The sequence below is a fragment of the Chroicocephalus ridibundus genome, chromosome 1 (assembly GCF_963924245.1).
Source record: "Chroicocephalus ridibundus chromosome 1, bChrRid1.1, whole genome shotgun sequence".
NCBI lineage: Eukaryota > Metazoa > Chordata > Aves > Charadriiformes > Laridae > Chroicocephalus > Chroicocephalus ridibundus.
The window spans coordinates 133064229-133084080 of NC_086284.1; the positions used below are offsets into that span (position 1 = coordinate 133064229).

General features: G+C 51.6%; 1 protein-coding gene across 1 annotated transcript; it reads right to left on the reverse strand.

Moving 5' to 3' along the window:
• Positions 1-177: 177 nt before the first annotated feature.
• ACRBP (acrosin binding protein) lies at positions 178-19030 on the reverse strand. The gene is made up of 10 exons (XM_063353303.1): positions 19006-19030; positions 17882-18094; positions 11490-11584; positions 11266-11374; positions 10764-11172; positions 2035-2167; positions 1631-1810; positions 1348-1515; positions 1192-1278; positions 178-243 (listed from the first exon to the last, which is right to left on the reverse strand). Exons 1-10 carry the CDS (start codon positions 19028-19030, stop codon positions 178-180), a joined length of 1485 nt encoding a protein of 494 aa, XP_063209373.1.
• Between the last annotated feature and the right edge of the window lie 822 nt (positions 19031-19852).

A 19852-nucleotide genomic window follows, 5' to 3' on the forward strand; every position in this document is an offset into this window, starting at 1 on the left:
AAGCATATTAGGTTTGTGGGTCAAAGAAGCTCTTTTTGAAATAACACTCATCCTTGGGAGAGACTGGTATAGGCCAGCAGGGGCAGGGAGGCAAGAGATGGCTGGGGATTTCAGACACGGTCACTTGGACCAGTGGCTCTAAATCCAGGTTCCCAGGTCTGATACCTCCTCCGATGTTCAGCTGCTCCGTTGGTTGGAGAAAATGTTTTCAGGGGGAGTTCCAGCAGGCACCACAGTGAAGTGCTGTTGAATGAAGCTCCCCTCCTCGTGTGTCACTGCCGATGGTGCAGGGCAAGTGCTCGGAGGGGAACGTGTGGCCATGATGAGCTAGTGGGCCAGCAAGGGCTCTTGGAAGAGCTGTCCAAGTCTATCCAGGCTCTCTGTCCCACCACAGCCCCCGAGAGCCTGCTCCAGAGCCCTGGGCTTCCCTGCATACCCGTACTACCTTGCATCATCCCCTGGTGAGGCTGAGGAACCTCTGGTGCCACAGCTGCACCTCTTCCTCTCCCTCCTTCTCACTCAGCACCCGGTACGTCTCATTTCTGTGGCAGCCGTAGCGAGACACCTGCAAAGAGACCCTGAGTTCATAGGACTGATACCGTTGCCCATCCCTCCCCCAGTGAAAAAAGGACCTCCATGATGGGTGGCATCTGGAGGCTGGGATGATGGGGGCACCAGAGGGAAGAAGGTAGAACCAGCTGGGAAGCGGGAGGGAAAGGATAATAGCCGAACTGCCTGTTTCCTAAGATAAGGGCTAGTCCTCTGTCCTGCTCTGGTCTTTCTGTTTTTTGTTACTGCCTAGGCAGCACCCAGTAGATGGTGGAGACCCTCCCTGCAGGGATATACAGGGATACCCCAACGGGTAGGAGGCTCTCCACGGCTTCTCTGTCACTACATTAGTAGCTGTCTCCGCTGCCTTCTCTTACAGCATCCGTGCAAGTCCCACTGCCTCAATCACATGCCAGCTGTGCTCGGGTCACCATTTGTCACCCACCGAAGCACACCCAAGTGTGTCCTACTGGCTGCGAAGGCAACGTCTCAATAATGTGCTAAGGCTGAGTTTGATTCAATCTGTCAGAGAAGCAAGACAAGCAGTGGGCCAGTGAGCCCTGCAGGAACTTGGGGCTGGTTGTGGAGGGACCAGCCACGGAGGAGAAGGCTGTGTAATGGGCAGCGCAGGCTGCTTCTCACCTTCTGGTTGTAGAGGGTCTGCAGCAGACACTGGTGGCTCTTGAAGGCACAGTAGCTGGGGTGCTGTACTCCTCCCGTGTCGCAGATCTGGGGAGATGGGAATGAAGGCCAGAGAAAGAAGAGGAGGAGGGATGGGAGCACCCACTGGACACCCACCTGGCTCGGGGCATCTCCATCTTGGAAGGCGGTGTACTCTGCCTTCAGCCAGAGGGCCACACGAGGGTCCTCACAGCCACGGGTGGCTATCCGGCTGCACCAATACTCCACCCTCAGCCCTCTAAAAATATCCATGCCATAGTACTCCGAGGTCTCTGGGGAGCTGGTCTGGAAAGGGATGGGATAAGGAAAGCTGTGCTTCTTCCCCCCTTCCTCCCCTTCCCCACCACCTCCTCACGCTCCTCCTCAGAGGGCGGCCGGAGGTGCAGCACGCTTGGTATACCTTGTTGCCCGCAGCCTGGTACTGGGCTGAGATCTGAGGGTTGATGTAGGGGGTGAAGCTGCCTGTCTCGCAGTGGACACGCTTCAGGTTTTTGATGTGCCGACACTGCTCCCTCTTCAGCGAGCAGAAGGCGCAGTTAGGGCAGAGGTCCATGTGACGCCGCCCGAGGCTGTCACACACCTAAGGGTGGATGCAGCGGGGAGGTCAGGGGGGGAAAAGGAGACTGAGGAGCACCCATACCCCTGGCTTGGAGCTTGCCTCCCTGGTCACCCAGGTCAGCTTCTCCCAGGAGGTGGCACCTGAAAGGACAGCGCTGATGAGCTCCGGCTGCCAGAGCATTGTGGTCAGCACTGCAGGGAGCCCCGCACACAGTAGGGCTCAAAGGCGGACATCAGCATCTTTACCGAATCTCCGAACCCAAGGACTCTGTCTTCCATTTCCTTCCAGGCCTGGGTGACCACTGACGAGAGACAGTTTCCCTCCAGCATTGCATAGCACAGGACAATCACTGCCTCGCCGTTCTTCAGGGCTAAAAGGCTGACGGAGGAAGGGGTGGAGAAAGTCAAGTCCCATCTCTTGTCACAAGCTGAAGACACAGACCTTTAGTTAAAAAATGAAAGGGGGGGAAAACAACCCCAAAGCATAGCAAAAAAGCTTTCCCCAAGAAAACTCGGACTCTTGGCCAAACTGCATGGAGGAACATGAGTGTCTGCAGAACCTGTACGTGCCTGTGTAACACGGAGGCTATGGGCTGGGGTGTGTGTGTGTGTGCATTCGGGAGCATGTGAGAGGGCTGGTTGAGGAGCACAGATTGAGGAACTTTCCCAGGGGCTTCTGCAGCAGCTGCTGATGCTGAGTTTTGTCCACCTGAGTGCATAGCAAGGAGGTGTTTGTTAGGGGCCTGCTGAGTCTTGACCACGGGGCAGCCCCATTTGGGTCTGGAGTCTATAACTTATAACTCCCTCCTGCTTGAGCCAATGTATTTGACAGAAAGGGGGAAAAAATGGTCACAATGAATTAACTGTTCATCCAAACTGACACAGGAAGCTAAAGATAGAAAATTTAATGATAGTGGGACAAGGGCAATAAAAATATTTTACATCTCTTAGGAACAGAAGAAATTGTACACAAGGTACAGAATTGTTATTAGGCAGGATGGTATGAATTATTAGCAATGATGCAGAAGAGGTAAAAATGCTCCTTAAGTATTTGTCTTCTGCGTCTAGAAACAAAATCAATGATAAATAAACTTTGATCTGGCAGAAAGTAAGAAAAGACAAGAGCAGTAATTGCTTATGTTAAAATGCTCTTAAAATCCATGCAGGGGCTAACCTGTATGGAGTTTTCCTAAGAATAGCTGAAACTTCTTGGAGACCTTCAGATTAGCCTTAAAAAAAATTAAAAAGGAGGTGGCGAACCTGGAGGAAGGTCATGAAGATGAGATTTTCTAAGGCCTGGAAAACTTTCACCTGGAGCAAGAAACTGAAGAACCTTTACTTAGCTGAGCAAAGGCACTAGTGGGCAGCCACTCACTTGGTCTGTACTTTTACCAAGGTGGAGATCAGTTGGAAGGCTCTCTTCATCAGCAGATGGAAGAGTAATGACTTTTGGTGGTTGGAATTTGGGGTGAGATCCATTCAAACCAGAAATTAGCTGCATGTTCCTGACGCGAAGGGTATTTAGCACGGGAGCAGTTGATGGGGTGGTTTCTCCACAGCTTGGAGACTTCAAAAAGACATCTCAAACTTCTCTTAGGAGAAGGGTCTGTGGCTCAGCCACACGATACTGTTTTTCCTTCAGGGCTCACTAGGCATGGCTCCACGTCCTGTGCTGAGCAGGAAGGCCAGGGTGAGTGATCAGAGCAATTGCCAGGCCTGAAGGCTCAAAGAATCAACCTCCCTGCCGTTAAACTCTTGCAATTGTATGGCGTGTAAAGAAATCAAGCTGTAAGGAGTGGCTGGTGTTCACAGATCCATGGACATGTGAGAGGCATACACCGTATGTGCAGGAACATGCGGATGCTTGGCATTCGCACTGGGTTTGGGTGTGCACTCACATAGCAGAACGTGGGTGAGCGTTAGGGCTATGAATAGGAAGAAGTTTTGTGCACCTCCTTAACAGATCCCTGGGCCCTGCCACACACTGTGGATGAAGGATCTCGCAGCACACGCCCTGCACTTGCAGTGGGTCAGAAACAAGTGATCCTTTACCCAAATGGTTCACATTAACCAGCAGCAAATGAGCATGTCAGCATCTCTGAAGGCATCTCAGAAGGGGTAATGGCTTCAAACTGGAAGATTTAGATTAGATATCAAGAAGCAATTCTTCACTGTGAGGGTGGTGAGACACTGGAAGAGGTTGCCCAGAGAAGCTGTGGATGCCCCATCCCTGGAAGTGTTCAAGGCCAGGCTGGATGGGGCTTTGAGCAGCCTGGTCTAGTGAGAGGTGTCCCTGCCCATGGCAGGGGGGTTGGAACTAGATGATCTTTAAGGTCCCTTCCAACTCTAACCATTCTGTGATTCTATGATTCTAACCTGGAAAATCTTAGTCACAGAAAATTTAATGAGTGCTAGGGTTTTTTTCAGTTTTTTTTTTACAGTCAAACTTGTTTTATCACAGTGCAGCAGACGCTGCTCTAGCCTGCATCGAGGCAAGCAAAGATGTTCCTTCAACACATCATCCTGTACTGCGCTGGGGACGGGCTGCAAATGGTATTCTGTAGACACAGACACGTGAACAAATTCTGTGGTGCCAACCCACAGCACATCAACCACATCCACTGAAAAACCGAGGACAGCTGAAAACCTGGAAATCCACTTATTGCAAGCCTGTGTATCTCTTACTGCGATGCACCACAGTGTGACCAACCTGGTCAGAGGTTTGTGAAGGGAAGATCTGAGTTCAGAGAGGGCAAAAGAATGCAAACTGAGGTCAGCAGTGACAGATGCCAACTCAGGCAAAGCTGGAATGAATTAAAATGTGCCAGTAAAAAAGAGAAACAAAGCCCACCTATCCTGCAGAGACCACTTCAAGAACCCGTAAGACCCTTTCTGTCCACTCCTCCATCTCATGGCTCCACATGATCCTTTTTATTTCTGGTTTGTTTGTTTGTTTGTTTGTTTGTTTGTTTGTTTGTTTTTTCCTCTGTAAAAATTCAGACCATTTAGGATACCAAGAAGAACAGGAAATTTTAAATTTAGAGCAGAAAATCTGTGCTCATCCCACTTGAAAACCTTGTCTAAGGTTGTTCAATTCAACCCTCTCAGCATTTTTCTGTGACTGGGAGCTGGACATCACTGAGAGAAAAACCAGTGACAGCCCCCAAGGCACACCTCGCATTTATCTTCCGTACAGGATTGCTCTTTGTGTGGGGATCACCTAACACTGACAATTTCTCTCCTAAGCAGTTGTAGCCCAAGAGAACAAGTGTTTGGTCCGTTTTGCTGATAAATCTGTGACAGCCGAAGGGAGTCCCTGCCACCACTCAGATGCTTAACTGCTTAGGCACAGTTGGATCTTCGCCTTCAAGATTTGATAAACTGGATGGGCCATCTTGATAGGACTCATGAATTTCAATTAATGACCCTGATATTATTCTCCAAACTTATCTGAAAGAATTTATCCACAAATATGTCATTATTGGCTATTGTTCCACTACTTGCTTGTTATTCCAGTGGCACATTGTGATTTGGTTGCTTCTTCATTGCACCAGAAGGATCAAGCCAGTAAAGTGAGAGGCACATTAACGATCATTAAAAATTATATGAATAGCTCTGGTGTTTTCATCACTGAGGTAGAAATAAGAAGAAAACTGTCCAGCTTGCTGTACTTCTTTAAAAAATAGCAAATAAATAACAACCTGAAGCTTAGAAAGCAACTGCTAATAAATGGGTTTAACAGCCTTTGCTTTCTCCAACACATGTACTGGTCCAACAAGTGCAGCCCAAACAAGATGCAAATAGAGGATTACAGGCAAAAGGGGCAGCAAAAGGGAACTTGGCTCTAGTCTTTTCTAAAAAGAGCGCTTCCATAAGTAGCTCATAAGTAGTGCTAAAACATCTGCTGAGTGTTGATGACCTACTTGTTCACAACACATGCAAAGTCAGATGTGGGTAGCAGCCTCTGCTGCACGGCAAACTTTAGATTTATGGACCGTATTTGATACGATTGGCCCATGCGGGTCAGAAAGCCTCGCGTCCCTTACATAGCTTCCGCTCACCCACCCAGGAAACTGGGTTGTGCCACCAGCCTGAGATTACCAAGAAATTCTGTTGTGCTCTCTGCCACATCTATTTCCTCCTCTATCTCTGTTCTCCATCTCTGCCACGAGGCTTTTGGGCCTCACGGTTGCAAGTTAATGATTTGGTTTACCACCTCCGGGTGAGCGAGATACATCCCCAGGTGACAGCTGGCTACTGAAAGCAGCTCAGAAGTGTCAGGAGAATGGGTACCATCCTGCACCACCAGACCCAGGGACGGGTCCTGGGCTTCTCCCCCTCTTGTGGGCACCTGCAATCCACCGATGCTCTCCCTGGTTCCTCTCCCAGTGATTCCCAGTGACCTGGCACCGCTGTGTGGCCCATCCAGCCACTCTCCCACAGCTGCTGCCTCACGGCAGCACTGGGGCTTTGTGTCCCATCACAGCGTCACTAAGGGCCACTGGTACAGAGCCAGCACAGCACTGCTGCTGGGCCCCTGCGCTTGCTGATGTGCTGCCGAGCCATTTGTGGATGTGCAGAAGTTTCCCCATGCGTCAGGGAAACTGATAGGTCTGTCTAAAAGCGATTTCCTAATGCAAATCCCTCCCCGGCTTTGTACCTCTGCACGTTAATGTCCTGTAACTGCTGCCCTGGAAAAAGCCCCAGAGGTACCGGCAGGCAATGTTTCAAAGGGAATGTAAAAAAATATAATTGAGAAGAGTCTGTGGGCCAAGATCAGCAGTAGCCCAAAGGCAAAAAGAGAAAACTTCAGGTAAAAGCCTATCTTGCTTTAGCATCTCAAGACGTGGAGTGACACATACAGAGCCTACTTCAGCGGTATCTCTGAAGAGGGCTGGTTAACAACATCCACCTCTCTCTCCACGTAATGGCAAGGATTTGGGCCATTAACTTCCAGCAGCTGAACCTCCCCAATATTGGCTGGCTGTGAGAGGTGGGGTGAATACCTGAGGCAAGCAGAAAGGAAGACAAGGAGCAAACTGCAGCTTTCCAGCACTTTGTAACTTCTGATTTAGGGGGGTTGCTGTAGGAAAGTAAAACCACTAAGGAAAAAAGCTATTCTTAACAGCTTCAGAAAGAAAAAGAGGTCTTGTCCTGCATGCCAAGAAGGCTGATCCGTACCTGACAGATCAAACCTAGCAGATAACCCAACGCCGGAGCCTTTGGGAGAACCAGAACGTAACAGCTGCCCAAGAGCCAGGGGGCACAAAGCATGGGAAAATTTGTGTTTTGTAAATACATCTCTCCTGGTGACCCGCATGATATTGCAGCCTTTTACCTCTGCACCCCTGGGACACTGAGAGCCCCCTGCTCTGAGTTTCCCAAAAGCCTCAGAGCACTTGAAAGTCTTCTGGCCTGGTGGTGAGAAGACAACCTGCCTTCTCACGACTCCCCTTTCACAGCTAGCCATGCACAGTAGCAATACGTAGACACTAAATTGCATCCTGGCCTTACTGAATGGCCAAAAGATACCTCTACATCACTCCCAAGAGGCCACTAGTTCCTCAAAGCAGCTGAGAAGTGTCAGGGGCATGGTTCCCTCCCTGCACCAGCCGTGGTAAAAGAGAAGTAAATGCTAACGTGGTAAAAGAGAAGTAAATGCTAACGGGTGATGATGATTCAAAGTGAGTGTTTTTTTTTTTCTACTGACGGTATTTTTAACGAAGGGTCTGGTCTTAAAATTAAAGCCACTGGGGGTGAAGCATGTAAGCACACCAAGGACTACCTGGAGGGGTAAAGGAGGAGCAGGAGGGCTCAGCCTTGCTGGGGAAGCTGGGCTCACACGAACCACGAGCATCCACATGCGAATACCAACAGGATGGCGTCTGTATCCGGGACAGCCGTGATGCTTAAAAGGATGGAGGGGTCATAGCGGACAAACAAGCAAAGAGTGGGAAGCCCTGGGAAAAAAGGCAAACGCAATTCTTGTGTGCAAACAGAAGAGCTGGGAAAGGAAAGGGAGGTTGACCTTCTTCTGAATACCCAACGGCTGGAACCCACCGCTGAATGGTGCAGGCAGACCTGGGGTGTGTGGACTTTTAAAGGGACACTGAAACTCGCCACAGAAAATGAGTTGTGCAGGCTTCATAACAAGAGAGCTGCGGAGCTCTCTTCAGCTCGCTGCAAGACTGAATCATGGCATGTAGGTAACTTTGAGGAGAGGAAAACTGGGAAATACATAGCTCTTTAATCAAAGGGGCAGAAAGCACAATAAAGACTAGAAATTTAAGATAAATGCAATAAGAGACGCTTTTTTTGCCCTATGATGATTCACTGCTAGCAGAAAGGCCGCAAAAGCGTGCTGCCAATTCTTCTCCTTGTTATTTTGCTACTATCGCCATGTGTCTCTCAGGTCACAGCTACCTTCACCAGGTACCATGAAAGGTGGTAGAACTACCAGACCAGCTGCCACAAGCATGGGTAAGCAAGAAGGGAGGGATGTCCCGCTGGACATAAGACCCCAGGGAACACACGCAGACCTGGGTTCCGTCACAACCATGCGCAACTTGGGTTAAACCAGACACTGAATGGCACCTGTGCGCACCGACCGGTCCCACCTGGCGCTGCTCCTCTTGCTGGAATGGAAATGCCTCAAAGCATTTTTTGCCCCTTTTTTAGGTCATGCTTTGAAGTCCCTTTGAGAGGAGGTGGGATGTGGAGAGCAGCAAAGCCGACAGGCGCGGCCCATCTCGCTTTTTTTATCCTCGCTGGGGTTTAAGCTTTGCTTAGCATGATTGATGGGGCTCGGCTGCCAGGTTACAGGCACACAGTCAGCATTAGCGTCTTTGAGAAACTCTGCAGCAGAATAGTGAGTGTCATCTGCAATCGCAGCAGTCCCTCGATAATCCCAACATAACTAAATCAGAGCAAGGCTCAACTTCAGAGGCAGGGAAAACGAACATATCCTCAGCGAAACATCATTTTGCCTTAGAGTACATAACACCAGGAAAAATTTGCTGGGCAGTAAAAGCCTCCTACAATATTAGGAAGGAGAATGACATAAGTTACAGCCTTGCAAGAGAACACTTACAGCTTTAACAACACGATGCAATTCATTTTTTACATGCAGAAGTGGGATCTCTGGCTCAACTGTAGTAGTACGCAGCGTCTTTAATAGAAACCACAGATGTGCAACCGTGCACAAAACCTGTGTGCTTACAGGAACATCACTAGCCAGCAACAGAGAGAAACCAAAATTACTTCTCCATGAAAACCACATCTAGCTAGCTAGCTTTTTTTTTTTTTTTTTTTGCTCTTGGCAAGCAAAATAATCTTTGCATCTCAGTCAAAGCAAGCGGTCCTCAGCCACAAAGGATCAGAAAGTTAATTTGAGTGAAAACATACGATCCTTTTGCAGGTCTTTTCTGTCTGGGCTCACCAGTCCCAGCTGCGTGAGCGCAGAGGCAAATGGATCCTGGCAGATCAGCTGAGAAGAGCTCAAGATGCTCGACAAGTTCCCACTACATCCCCGGGCCAGAGGAACTAAGAAGGGCACGTAAAATGACTTCAAAGCCAGAATGGGGAACCAGAAAGCCCCCAGGAAGACCAATGCACAGATCCAGAGTGCAGAGAGGTGCATTTGCTCGAGCAGAAGCAGTGGTTCTGCACAGCCAGGGGCAAGGCTCTGTGCTCCTGGCTCCGTTTCCTAGCCCGGGGCTACTTTTGCTCTGCCTGGGTGAGGATGGAGCACTCCTCAGGGCGCTCCTCAGGTCAGACTGTTTTAAGAAACATCTGCTGGAAAGCAGCTCCGCAGAGAGGGACCTGGGACTGCTGGTGGACAACAAGTTGAGCAGGACCCAGCAACGTGCCCTTGTGGCCAAGAAGGCCAATGGTATCCCAGAGTGCAATAAACAGAGTGTGGCCAGCAGGTCGAGTGAGGTCACCCTCCCCCTCTACTCTGCCTTGGTGAGGCCACATCAGGAGCACTGTGTCCAGTTCTGGGCTTCCCGGTTCAAGAAGGACAGGGAACTGCTGGAGAGAGTCCAGCAGAGGGCTAACAGGTGATCGAGGGAATGGAGCACCTCTCTTACAAGGAAAGGCTGAGACCTGGATCTGTTTAGGCTGGAGAAGAGAAGACTGAGAGGGGATCTCATCAAATCTAAAGGGGGAGTGTCAGGAGGATGGGGCCAGTCTCTCCTCAGTGGTGCCCGCTGACAGGACAAGGGGCAACGGGCACAAACTGGAACACAGGAAATTCTGTCTCAACATGAGGAAAAGCTTCTTTACTTTGAGGGTGGCAGAGCCCTGGAACAGGCTGCCCAGAGAGGTGGTGGAGTCTCCGTCTCTGGAGATATTCAAAACCCGCCTGGACGCGTTCCTGTCCAGCCTGCTCCAGGTGAACCTGCCTTGCCAGGGGGGTTGGACTAGAAGATCTCCAAAGGTGCCTTCCAATCCCTACCACTCTTGATTCTGTGATTCTGTGCTTCACATTTCATGCAGAGAGTTGAGGAGCACAGAGAAAAGCACATTTACTCCAGCATCCCAAGGGCCCGTGTTCGCAAGGAAGCTATTTCTGCAGGTCATCTGGACTCTCGGGAGAGGTGAGTTGGGAGAAGCATGAGTTCAGAGGTGATTGCATTCTGCAGATGGCCACAGTGTGGGGACACACATGCACGGGAGAAGGTCCTGCCTGCAGCTAAGATCCAGCCTAAAAGCACTTTGCTCAGGATGTGGAGACAGTAATGTTGTCAGGAGCTAGCGGTGCTGGGTCACCCTCTCCCTGCTCAGTCTGTGCTGGAGCAGGGGGTGTCTGATGGGCTCCCTGGGTACGCTCCTGCTCTGTATGGGACAGCTGGCCCCAAAAAAACTGCCTGCACTCACCAGCTGCTCAGGGCAGGGGCATGAATGCCATAGGGCTATCAGCTGGTGTGATGAGGACAGCCCTGCATGGGTCAGGAGACGAGCCTTCCCCTCACCTGCCACGGGGGTCTTTTTCCTGCACCTCCTCCTCGGCACTGCCTGATGTGTTCCCTGGCTTTGACTTGGTGCCGGAGTCCGGAGAAGAGCTCTTGGTGTCCAGGGATCTCTCCAAGGAGAGGGCCAAGTGGATCAGCTGCCAGACGCTGTTCTGCAGGCGTTGCTCCCAGGATTTCTCTGCCTGGGCAGGGGATCCCAGAGTGGGAGGTGAGGGGGCAGGACGATCCGGGACCGGCACAGTCGGTGGGGGCACAGGCAGCCCCCTGTGCTGCGGGGGTCTCAGGATCCCTGGCTTGGCCAGGGGGAGCTTCCTCGGAAGCAGTTTCTGACTCGACAGTGCGTAGGAGTACTTGAGGAAAGAGTCCACGCTGTCATGCAGCAGGGCAGAGAGAGAAGCCTGCCCTGGAGCTGGGGAGAGAGAAGGATGGGGGGGCTCAGGGCACCTTTTTGAGGCCAGCCGGAGAGCTGCTGGGGGGCAGGAGTAGCTACAGGAGACCATACCTTCTTCTGTAGGGGAGCTTTCGCTCCTTTCCCAGGGCCCCACAGTGTGCAGTCGCTCCTTCAGGAGGAGAAGGTGTTTTGGAGGAGACAACCTCAGACATGGGATTCTCTGGATGGAGGAGAGAGGGAGAAACACACGTCCCACTGCGTTATCTTCCCTTCCTCCTCACCCCTTCCATCTCCCAAGAGATATTCCCCCCCCTATCCCGAATCCCGCTCCCCACCTTGGCGTAGAACTGGCGTTTGAAGCAGCGGTACTGGGCGAACTGGCAGAAGGTCTGAAACCAGGGCGCCTCCGGGAAGTCAGAGCAGACCGGCCCTGGAGAGGGGTGAGAGGGAGACATGGGATGGGGACAGGCCACGGGTTTAGGCATCTGCCCCCTTGGCCTGGGCACAACAAGAGACGGGGACCTCTCAGATGTCGGTTTTCAGAGCAGCTTGTGGTTGAAGGGAAAGTCAAAGCTGTCTGCCCCCAGGTGGAGATGACAGCCCTGTGCTGTTACAGCTCCCGATCCCAGGTGTCACACGCGCTTTCCCTCCAAACCACCCAGGGTTTCAGTTCTTCCTTCTGCCCTTTTTTCACACAGTTATCTTCCCCTTTGCAGAGACCCAAACCTCCTGTTTCCAGGATCTGATAAGGACTCTGTTATTAGCTTTTGAAGGGTTTTTAAAAAAAAAAAAAAAGGCAAGTAATGATGTGGTGGGTTAAAAAGATGGCCAGATTGGGCCTGGGAACACCAGAGTAGACAAACTCTTCAGGGCAACATAGTTTGACAGTGATTCCAGCCGTGCAGGGGATGGAGGAAAGTCCATAGGGCCGAGATGCTGCTGGCAAAGCCTGTGCCTCTACACACATGCACCATAGTCTTGACCAGCAATGACAACGATCATAGAATCATAGAATCTTCATGGTTGGAAAGGACCTTTGAGATCATCGAGTCCAACCATACACACACACAAAAAAACCCCACAAACCCCTACAACCTCTGCCACTAGAGCATACCCTGAAGTGCCAAATCTACACGTTTCTTAAATACCTCTAGGGATGGTGACTCAACCACCTCCCTGGGCAGGCTGTTCCAGTGCCTGACCACTCTTTCAGTAAAGTAATTCTTCCTAATATCTAACCTAAGCCTCCCCTGCCGCAGCTTCAGACCATTTCCTCTGGTCCTGTCATTCTTCACCTGGGAGAAGAGGCCAACCCCCACCTCTCTCCAACCTCCTTTCAGGTAGTTGTAGAGGGCAATGAGGTCTCCCCTCAGCCTCCTCTTCTTCAAGCTAAACATGCCCAGCTCCCTCAGCCTCTCCTCATATGACCTGGTCTCCAGACCCCTCACCAGCCTGGTAGCTCTCCTCTGGACCCGCTCCAGCACTTCAATGTCCCTCTTGTACAGAGGGGCCCAGAACTGAACACGCACTTGAGGTGAGGCCTCACCAGTGCCGAGTACAGAGGCACGATCACTTCCCTACTCCTGCTGGCCACGCTATTCCTGATACAAGCCAGAATGCTGTTGGCCTTCTTGGCCACCTGGGCACACTGTTGGCTCATGTTAACCTGGCCGTCCACCATCACCCCCAGGTCCTTTTCTGCCGGGCAGCTTTCCAGCCACTCTTCCCTGATACTGGTTTAAAAGCTGCAGCTCTTCCTGCAGTGATCACAGGGTAGATGAGACCATGCAGGAGAGCCAAAAACCCTGGGAGATCTGGGGCGGGGGGGCGTAATCTTGTGCTCCCTCTGCGCTGGGGGTGCATGGCTTAGCTGGCACAGCCAGCCCTTTGGACACACTGAATGGGTCAAGCGCTGGCTGAGACAGAGGAGGTTAGCGGTGGGATTCTACTGGTCTCCTCTTAGTTGCTTGTACACCATCTTTTATACTGTATACGCTCCTTCTCTTGTGTTGAGCATACGGATTCACCGGCAAAAGTAGAATTTCAGATATCCACCAGGATCCCAGCCCAGAAGAATGCCCCACCTTGTAGGGAACACACCAGACCCCCCACCCTGTCCTTTGGTGGTGGTCTATGAAATCCTTCCAGGACGTGAGGGACACAGGCTCGGCCAGTGCAATGGACTCGGAGCAACAGCGTTTTACTCCACCACACAGTCACTGCTTGCAAAGGAGCATTGGTGCCATTGGGCAAGGGAGGAAACCCAAACATTTGCTAACCCCAGCCTTAGCCTGGCTCTCCTGGGCCAGGACTGCATCACCAGTGGTGCATACCAGGCCAGGCTTGGGTCCTGTCACAAACCATGCCTTGGATGACACAGAAACTTTCCATTTTGGGGTGGGGGGAGAAGAAATGTACATTTTTGTTCCAACATCTCGGAAGTTGAAAAAAAAACCAAACTTGACACAGATAAAGTTTCCCAGCGGATCTCTTTGCTGGTCTCTTGATTTTCAATGTGTCTCAGCTCTTCCGCAGCATGCTGAATGCTGACGGCATGGCCTGATGAGCAGCTTCCCTCCTGTAGCACCGATTCCCATCTCCTCTTTTCTCTCAGCTCATCTGCCCTATGGAAATATCTTTCTTTGAATCCTCTGACCTTCCTGCCAAGGGGAGCCCTTCCCAGCACCAGCTGCTTAGTTTAATCAATATGATCTTTTGCTCCTTTCCTCTGCTCCTTCTGCCCATGTGTTTGCTGCAAACAGCTACAGCTTCTGCTGGGTGTCAGGAATCCACCCCCTTGGGCTTTGTGGCCAATTCCACCTGCAGGAGCTCCCAGCCTGGGGAGGGCAATTAATTAACAACTGCGTCGTCACTAAAAGATGGAGACAGCCAAGATATTTGCATATACTCATCAGGAAACATTCTCCTGACTTTCATCTTCCACAACAAAGAGGGCTGAAAGGTTATGTGTAGGCTTCCCTTGTTTAAAACACAAGGTAACTGCTTTCCGTAGCACCACACTTGAAGAGGCACAATTAATACTCATGACTATTTGGATGTAGACAGGACTGCAATTTAGCTCCAAGGACAGTAAAGACAAAACGTGTGAGGGCACATGCTCCAACACGTCCAACCGGTCTCTCAGCCTGGCCACAACATGTGCCCAAATGGCTCCAAAATTGGAAGAAAGGGAACATGGAGGGGAATAAAGTCTGCCAGATGGGTCTGTTGGGCGGAGGGATGGAGGAGAAGAAGGCAAAGAGGGCAGCCTGCAAACTTGCCCCATCTCCTAGCAGTCCCAGATGCTCCTGCTCTTGGCAGCTGAGCCTCCGGAGGCAGCAGCAGTGGGACCCTGGCTGGATATGCCAAAGAGCAGTGCCAGGGTGCTGGGCATCACCAGGAGAGGAAAAAGGGATAGCTCCTGGGTGCACCTAGTGCCACGGCATCGTGGACTGCAGGTGCCCACAAGCGAGGGAGAAGCCCAGGACCCATCCCTGGGTCTGGTGATGTGGGGTGGGACCCGTTCCCCTGACACAGCTGCAGAAACAAGCAAGAAATAGTTGCCCTCAAGCTGCAGTCCAAATAAGCACACTTGGCTGATCATTCAGTTCATTGACGTTCATAGCTAAATATAAAGACATATTTTTTTATGAGAAAATTGTTCCTATTTTTTTTCCTCTGAAGAAAAATACAACAGAAGTAGTCCCAAGTTTTTCAGCTGCACAGATATAATTACGCCACTTAAATTCTCTGGTGCAGGGGTGCAGGGAAAGTATGATTGCAGAGATTTAAAGGGTGCTGTTGCTATGGCGCTTTCTGAACTGGGATGTTTCTTGGCTCCTGAAATGTTAAACACTTAAAAAAGCAGCTTATCAGCTCAAGCTTTCTTAAAGGCCCATGAGAGCCCATGAGCCAAACTGCTGCGTTAAACCCTACATCAAGCTGGAAGGAGCTGATGAGGTTGTAAAATGAACTGTTAGGAAGAGACGATGAGCTTCAGTGAGCTTCAGAAAACTGTGGCTGGTTTTTTTCCCTCTGCCACCCCACAAACAGAGATGTGGAGAAACTGAAGAGATCAGCGAAGGGCCATCAAAATGGCCATGGCTTTCAGCCCGTGACCCCTGAAGAGAGCCTGGGGCAGCTGCGTTTCTTCAGCTTGGGTGAAGAGGAGATCATAGAATCATAGAATCATAGAATCATAGGGTTGGAAGGGACCTCTGGAGATCATCTAGTCCAACCCCCCTGCCAGAGCAGGGTCACCTAGAGCAGGTTACACAGGAACATGTCCAGGTGGGTTTTGAATGTCTCCAGAGATGGAGACTCCACCACCTCTCTGGGCAGCCTGTTCCAGTGCTCTGCCACCCTCAGGGTAAAGAAGTTCCTCCTCATGTTTAGGTGGAACTTCCTATGTTCCAGTTTGTGCCCATTGCCTCTTGTCCTGTCCCCGGGCACCACTGAAAAGAGCCTCGCCCCATCGTCCTGACACCCACCCTTTAAGTATTTATAAGCGTTGATAAGGTCACCCCTCAGACGTCTTTTTTCCAGACTGAAGAGACCCAAATCCCTCAGCCTTTCCTCATAAGAGAGGTGTTCCAGTCCCCTAATCATCCTCGTAGCCCTCCGCTGCACCCTTTCCAGCAGTTCCCTGTCCCTCTTGAACCGGGGAGCCCAGAACTGGACACAGTACTCCAGGTGCGGTCTCACCAAGGCAGAGTAGAGGGGGAGGATGACCTCCCTTGACCTGCTGGCCACGCTCCTCTTGATGCACCCCAGGATGCCATTGGCCTTCTTGGCCACAAGGGCACATTGCTGACTCATGGTCATCCTGTTGTCCACCAGGACTCCCAGGTCTCTTTCCACAGAGCTGCTCTCCAGCAGGTCAGCACCCAACCTGTACTGGTGCATGGGGTTGTTCCTCCCCAGGTGCAGCACCCTACACTTGCCCTTGTTGAACTTCATAAGGTTTCTCTCTGCCCAGATCTCCAACCTGTCCAGGTCTCTCTGTATGGCGGCACAGCCTTCCGGTGTGTCAGCCACCCCACCCAGCTTGGTGTCATCAGCAAACTTGCTGAGGGTGCACTCTATCCCCTCATCCAGGTCATTGATGAATATGTTGAACAGGACTGGACCCAGTACTGACCCCTGGGGAACACCACTCGTCACTGGTCTCCAACTAGACTCTGTGCCCCTAATCACAACCCTCTGAGCTCTATCTTTCAACCAGTTTTCTATCCACCCCACTGTCCATTCATCTAACCCACACTTCCTAAGCTTCCCTATGAGGATGCTGTGCGAGACCGTGTCAAACGCCTTGCTTAAGTCAAGGTATACCACATCTACCGCCCTCCCCTCATCTATCCATCTAGTCATGCCATCGTAGAAGGCTATCAGGTTAGTCAGACATGATTTCCCCCTGGTGAATCCATGCTGAGTACTTCTGATAGCTTTCCTTTCCTCCACGCGCCTTGAGATGACACCCAGAACGAGCTGTTCCATCATCTTTCCAGGGATGGAGGTGAGGCTGACCGGCCTGTAGTTCCCCGGCTCCTCCTTCTTGCCTTTCTTGAAGACTGGAGTGACATTGGCTTTCCTCCAGTCCGCAGGCACCTCGCCTGTTCTCCAGGACTAACAGGCACCTCGCCTGTTCTCCTCTCCCCCCTCCAGATGGGGAGGTGAGTTAACAGCAGCCCATATGGACCTGAAGGAAAAGAACAAGAAGACTTGTCAAACTCTTCTTGGTGGTGCCAGACAACACAAGAGGAAAAAAACCCTACAAATTCCTGCTTGGACTAGCCATCAACATGAGCCAGACATGTGTGCTTGCAGCCCATAAGGTCAACCGTATCCTGGGCTGCATCAAAAGCATGACCAGCAGGCTGAGGGAGGTGATTCTCCTCCTCTGCTCTGCTCTGGTGAGATCCTACCTGGAGTACTGTGTCCAGCTTTGGAGTCCCCAGCACAAGAAGGACATGGACTTGTAAGAGTGGGTCCAGAAGAGGGCCACAAAGATGATCCGAGGGCTGGAGCATCTCTGCTATGAGGACAGGCTGAGAGCGTTGGGCTTGTTCAGCCTCGAGAAGAGAAGGCTCCAGGGAGACCTTATAGCAGCCTTCCAGTGCTTAAAGGGGCTCTACAAGAAAGCTGGAGATGGACTTTTTAGAAGGGCCTGTAGCGATAGGATGAGGGGTGATGGCTTCAAACTGGAAGAGGGTAGATTTAGGTTACATATCAGGAAGAAATTTTTCACTATGATGGTGGTGAGGCACTGGAAGAGGTTGCCCAGAGAAGCTGTGGATGCCCCATCCCTGGAAGTGTTCAAGGCCAGGCTGGATGGGGCTTTGAGCAGCCTGGTCTAATGAAAGGTGTTGCTGCCCATGGCAGGGGATTGGAACTAGATGATCTTTAAGGTCCCTTCCAACCCAAACCATTCTATGATTCTATGATTAGGAGAAGCTATTTTGTCCAGGAAAGCAGTGCAGCACTGGAAGAGGTGCCCAGAGAGTCCACAAAACCAAACTCCCTTGCACAAAGACACGGCGCTCTAGTGCTGGCAGTGCCCTACTCCAAGCCAAACTTTGGGCTAGAGACCCCAAAATGACCCATCCCACCACCATTCCCGCCACCGTTCCCACCATCCTGGGGCATTTTGGGGCAGAGAAGCAGCCAGCACTGCTCCAGCTGGAGTGATGCCCGCCTCTGTCCTTTGGAGGTAGGGTGATGCCCCTACCTTCGGGGACATGGCCGTGGTTCTCCTCCTGGTCCAGCTGCAGGATGTTGGGGCTGAGGCAGCCACTTGCCTGACGCACCTGACAGGCCATGTCCGCCTTCCAGGGGGGATGCAGGCTGGCAAAGAAGAAGCGGTATTCTCTGTCTGACAGGGGGCTGCCCGGAGTGGGGGGCACCATCGGAGCAACGGAGGACATCAGCAAGGTCAGCAGCCCTGGTGGAGAAGGCAGAGGCAAGCGGTGGGTGGAAATGAAAGAGCAGCTGGTGCGGCGGCCCACTCCTGTCTGCTGGTGCTGAGCAGGGTGCTGGGAAGAGGTCTCCCTCCATCACCTGGGCATGCAGGGCCCCAGGGGAATCAGGAACGCCAGGGAAAAAGGGGGAAAAAGAATAAAAAAGCAGGAAAAAAAAAAAGGGGGGGGGTAGGAAAAAAGAGAAAAAGAGTGGGAAAAAAGGGAAAAGAGAAAACAGGAAAAGAAGAAGAAAATAAAAAAGAATAAATAAAAAAATAAATAAAAAAGAATAAATAAAAAATAAAAAAGGAAAAGAGAAGAGAAGAGAAGAGAAGAGAAGAGAAAAGAAAAGAAAAGAAAAGAAAAGAAAAGAAAAGAAAAGAAAAGAAAAGAAAAGAAAAGAAAAGAAAAGAAAAGAAAAGAAAAGAAAAGAAAAGAAAAGAAAAGAAAAGAAAAGAAAAGAAAAGAAAAGAAAAGAGAAAAGAAAAGAGAAAAGAAAAGAAAAGAGAAAAAAGAAAAATAAGGAAGAAACAAAAATTTAGAAGCTGGGTTTTTTTTCTGGGTTGGGTGGCAGTTGTTTTGGTTTGGGGGAGGGATTGCTTAGGTTTTTGTTTGGTTTTTTTTTTTTTTATGTTTGTTTGTTTGTTTTTTTCCCCACAAAATGCCAGCCTCACCTGCCTGGTAGGGCCCGCTGCCCACCCCTGCAAGCCGCCCCCTCCGCCACACCTGGGTCTCTGTACGCTTCCATGGTGACATCCCTCCATCCCCTCCTTTCCCTCCTTTCCCTCCAGCTGGGCCCTCTCCTCTCCTGCCTCCTCTTCCCCCCAGCCCCCGCCCCGTGCCCAGCAACCTCTGCGGTGGCCCTGGGAGGGTGTTGGGGACAGGTGTCACTCACCCATCAGGCAGGGCAACCTCGCCATGTCTGCCCCAGTCCCCAGCACAGCAGCCCTGGCGGTGGCGGAATGAGAAGCGGATGGCATCACAGTTGGGTGCCGGGGACACGGGGGCTCGTGCCTGCGGGGGTGTGAGGGGTGACGGGCACCCCAGGAGGAAGGGAGAAGCCAGGGAAATGGGGACAAGGCATGCGGGAGGAGCGGGAGACAAGCTGGGAGCTTCCCCCTCTGCTCGGGGACACAGTGGTGGGCTGGCAACAACCTGCGACAGCATTTGAGGCCTGGCCAGGCTACCCCCGGGCTGAGGGTACCCCAAAAGCGGTACCTTGGGGGTACCTTGCCCCTCAAAGTGTTTTCTACTCTTCTGCAGGAGAAAGGGGACAAAAATCTGCTCCACTTGTGGAGGATTGAGACACACACCCCGTGCCTCCCTCCTGAGCATCCCAGCACCACCTTGCTTCAGGACATGGTGGGAAGATGGCTTGATGTCTCCTGGGCAGCCGTGCCACCTTTTGAACACCCAGAGAGCCACAGGAGCACCTGCAGGTCTTCCTCTGCCCCGAGCAGGGGGAACGGTGATAGCAAAAGAGGCTTAGGACCGCCAGCACAGAAGTCCCCAGGGCTGATGTTGAGGGAGACCCACACTCCCCCGTGGCCCGTGCCCGTGCCCGGCTCTTACTGTGGAGACCGAAGCTCGGGGCACAGACACAGCATCCCACATGTGCACCCACGTGTGGAGAAGCAGCCGACACAGCGCTTCCCGCGGCTGGGCACTTTCCTCACCATAACCATCACGGGGAAGCAGCTGTGGGGGGGCGGTTGGAAAGAAAACCCCTGGCGCAGCAGCTT